This window comes from Alosa sapidissima, chromosome 22 (genome assembly GCF_018492685.1).
Source record: "Alosa sapidissima isolate fAloSap1 chromosome 22, fAloSap1.pri, whole genome shotgun sequence".
NCBI lineage: Eukaryota > Metazoa > Chordata > Actinopteri > Clupeiformes > Clupeidae > Alosa > Alosa sapidissima.
The window spans coordinates 30,391,798-30,395,651 of NC_055978.1; the positions used below are offsets into that span (position 1 = coordinate 30,391,798).

Sequence of the window (3,854 nt, forward strand, 5' to 3'; positions counted from 1 at the left end):
TGGTGTGGTGTGGTGTGTGTGTGTGTGTGTGTGTGTGTGTGTGTGTGTGTGTGTGTGTGTGTGTGTGTGTTTGTATGTGTATGTGTGTACACATGTATAGAAGGGAGTTCAGCAAAGTTGCGTTTTTATTTTGTCGGTTTAAATGATTATAAATGTCATTGTCTGTGTGTGTGTGTGTGTGTGTGTGTGTATGTATGCGAGTTGTATTTATATATGTACTACTGGCACAATACAGTTTAAGAGAAACATGAAGTGCATCTTGAAGTGCCCAGAATCATTTGTGCGGGGGTTGTGTAGACCAATCCAAGGTTTGTATTTTGTGTGTAAATCATTATTGCACATCACTTACAGTGTGTAGAAGAGTGTGTGTGTGGGTTTGTGTGTGTGTGTGTCTGTGTGTGTTCCTTGAGTATCCTGAATGGTAGAAAGCTGTTGGTTAACATGCGTAATGACCCACTGCAGGGAGATGACCCTAAAACCTCCTACAACCATCCAGAGAGAGCGAGAAGAGAATAGCGATATAGAACGTTTTTATGTATGTTTAAATCAGTTATAAGTATGTTTAAATCAGTTATAAGTATGTTTAAAGTCAGAATATGTCCCTTAGTGTTGAATTAATTGCAGTGGAGTTGATCTGTAGTAGAGGATGAGGAGGAGGTGATCTGTAGTAGAGGACGTGTGTTTAGAGGAGCATGAGGTGGAGGAGGAGGAGGTGATCTGTAGTAGAGGATGAGGAGGAGGTGATCTGTAGTAGAGGATGAGGAGGAGGTGATCTGTAGTAGAGGAGGTGTGTGTAGAGGAGCAGGAGGTGGAGGAGGAGGAGGTGATCTGTAGTAGAGGATGAGGAGGAGGTGATCTGTAGTAGAGGAGGTGTGTGTAGAGGAGCAGGAGGTGGAGGAGGAGGAGGTGATCTGTAGTAGAGGAGCAGGAGGAGGAGGTGATCTGTAGTAGAGGAGCAGGAGGAGGAGGTGATCTGTAGTAGTGGAGCAGGAGGAGGAGGTGGAGGAGGAGGAGGTGATCTGTAGTAGAGGAGCAGGAGGAGGAGGTGGAGGAGGAGGAGGTGATCTGTAGTAGAGGAGGAGGAGGTGGAGGAGGAGGAGGTGATCTGTAGTAGAGGAGCAGGTGTGTGTAGAGGAGCAGGAGGTGGAGGAGGTGATCTGTAGTAGAGGAGCAGGAGGAGGAGGTGATCTGTAGTAGAGGAGCAGGAGGAGGTGATCTGTAGTAGAGGAGCAGGAGGAGGAGGTGATCTGTAGTAGAGGAGCAGGAGGAGGAGGAGGAGGTGGAAGAGGTGATCTGTAGTAGAGGACGAGGAGGAGGAGGTGATCTGTAGTAGAGGAGCAGGAGGAGGAGGTGGAGGAGGAAGAGGTGATCTGTAGTAGAGGACGAGGAGGAGGTGATTTGTAGTAGAGGAGCAGGTGTGTGTAGAGGAGCAGGAGGAGGTGATCTGTAGTAGAGGACGAGGAGGAGGAGGTGATCTGTAGTAGAGGAGCAGGAGGAGGAGGTGGAGGAGGAAGATGGAGGTTGGGGTGGGGGGTCATGGGAGTAGTGGGGCCACCTGGAGTATTTGGGCCAACACTGTGTGTGTGTGTGTGTGTGTGTGTGTGTGTGTGTGTATGTGTGTGTGCCCCTCATTGTGGTCCAGGAGGACAGAGGGCAACAGAAGGCACTCAGGACAAGCACCTGATCACCTCCCAGAGAGGGTGCTGCCCCAGCCTACACACACACACACACACACACGCACATATGGATAAACACTCACTGAGATACATGCAAATACACAGAAACATACATGCAAACTTGTATGCACATACTCACTCAATGCATGTAAACTCAAATGTATAACAGACATATGCATTATGATCTCCCAACACACACACACACACACACATACACACACACTCAAACGTATAACAGACATGTGCATTATGATCTCCCAACACACACACACACACACACATACACACACACTCAAACGTATAACAGACATGTGCATTATGATCTCCCAACACACACACACACACACATACACACACACTCAAACGTATAACAGACATGTGCATTATGATCTCCATCAGTATCTGACCTCACTCTAAATCTCTCCATACAAAAACCCTCACACACACATACTCATCAACTCACACACACCATCATATTGGTACATCAAACACACACACAACCATTTACACCTACTCTCCCTCCCAACACACACACACACACACACGCACACTCCTGCTCTCCCTTCCAACACACACACACACACACACACACACACACACACACACACACACACACACACACACACACACACACACACACACACACTCCTGTCTCCATGGGCCTGTCTTTGCCCTACTTTCCTCTCACTATCCTGCAGTTTGATTTCCGCCACTTTAGCGTCCACTGATCATGTGCACACCCTCTCACTCTCTATCTCACACACACAAACACACACACACACACACACACACACAGACATCTGTCTGCGTCACATGTTTACAGAGATATGTTTCATAAACACACACACATGCCTTCAGATGTATTTCATAGGTGTAGACTGAGAGAAATGTTTCACAGATAATCGTTTTAAGATATCTTTCACAAACACTCTTAGATGTATGATTCACAGCCCAGACCTATTACAGGCATTTCTCGGTTTCACACACACACGCACACACACACACACACACTAGTCTGTGACTGCTGCTTATGTCACACAGAAGCAGGTTAACAGGTCTTCAGTAGTGTAAGTTATTGAACAGAGCCGTCAGGGCAAGCTGAAGGATGTGTGTGTGTGTGTGTGTGTTGAAAGAGTACTGTATCTGTTTCAGGGCAAGCTGAAGGATGTGTGTGTGTGTTGAAAGAGTACTGTATCTGTTTCTTCTCGGGCACATAGGAGCTGTGTGTGTGTCCCAGTGTGTCGGAACTTCCAGAACCGTCCATGAGAAATGTCAAAGTTCCGCCGCCGGACACCTCCGCTATTAACACTTATTACGCAGTAACATGCTTATGACATGCTTATGACTTGCTTATGACATGCTTATGACATGCTTATGACATGCTTATGACTTGCTTATGACTTACGTATATGCTTTTTCATACTCATGCTAAAAAACCGATAGGTATGTATTTTTCTACCTATTCTGTAATAGTAGTAATCAATAGGTACAGTATGTATTTTTATACTTATTCCATAATAGTAGTAACAGTATTTGTTTTTCTTCATGCAATGGCGATAAAAGAACCCTCATTTAAGATATGTTTTGTTTGATTTTGAATGTAATTTCTCTCAAAGCCTCTCCCACTGTGTGCGTTTGTGTGTGTGCGTGTCTGTGTGTGCGTGTGCGTGTCTGTGCGTGCGCATGCATGTTTGTGTGTGTGTGTGCGTGCGCATGCATGCGCATGTTTGTGTGTGTGTGTGTGTGTGTGCGTGCGCATGCATGTTTGTGTGTGTGTGTGTGTGTGTGTGTGTGCGTGTGTGCGTGCGCATGCATGTTTGTGTGTGTGTGTGTGTGTGTGTGTGCGCATGCATGCGCATGTTTGTGTGTGTGTGTGTACTAATTGTAAGTGTCCAGCTGTAATGCAGCTCCTGCCTGGATCTGGACTGAAGATGGGGGACACTGTAATTAGTGTCTGTGTTTTACTGGGCCTTATTAGGTTAGAGTGCTGTATGTGTGTGAGAGTGTGTTTGTGTGTGTGTGTGTGTGTGTGTGTGTGTGTGTGTGTGTGAGGGAGCAGCTAGCTCTGTGAGATGTGGAGATGAGGAGAGACAGAGGGAGGGAGAGGTCTTGTGTGTGTGTGTGTGTGTGTGTGTGTGTAACAGGGAGGGAGGGGGAGTGGGGCAGGCTGTTTAAGCT

The 3,854-nt window shown here is 46.7% G+C and overlaps 1 protein-coding gene across 1 annotated transcript in view; it reads left to right on the forward strand.

Moving 5' to 3' along the window:
- The window catches only part of vti1a (vesicle transport through interaction with t-SNAREs 1A), an 80,884-nt gene extending 77,869 nt beyond the window's left edge, over positions 1-3,015 (forward strand). Inside the window, exon 6 of the mRNA XM_042078310.1 lies at positions 2,894-3,015. Within this exon, the coding sequence (XP_041934244.1) occupies positions 2,894-2,982 (89 nt within the window). The 3' untranslated portion in view covers positions 2,983-3,015. The remainder of the gene's footprint in view (positions 1-2,893) is intronic.
- The last annotated feature ends 839 nt before the right edge of the window (positions 3,016-3,854 follow it).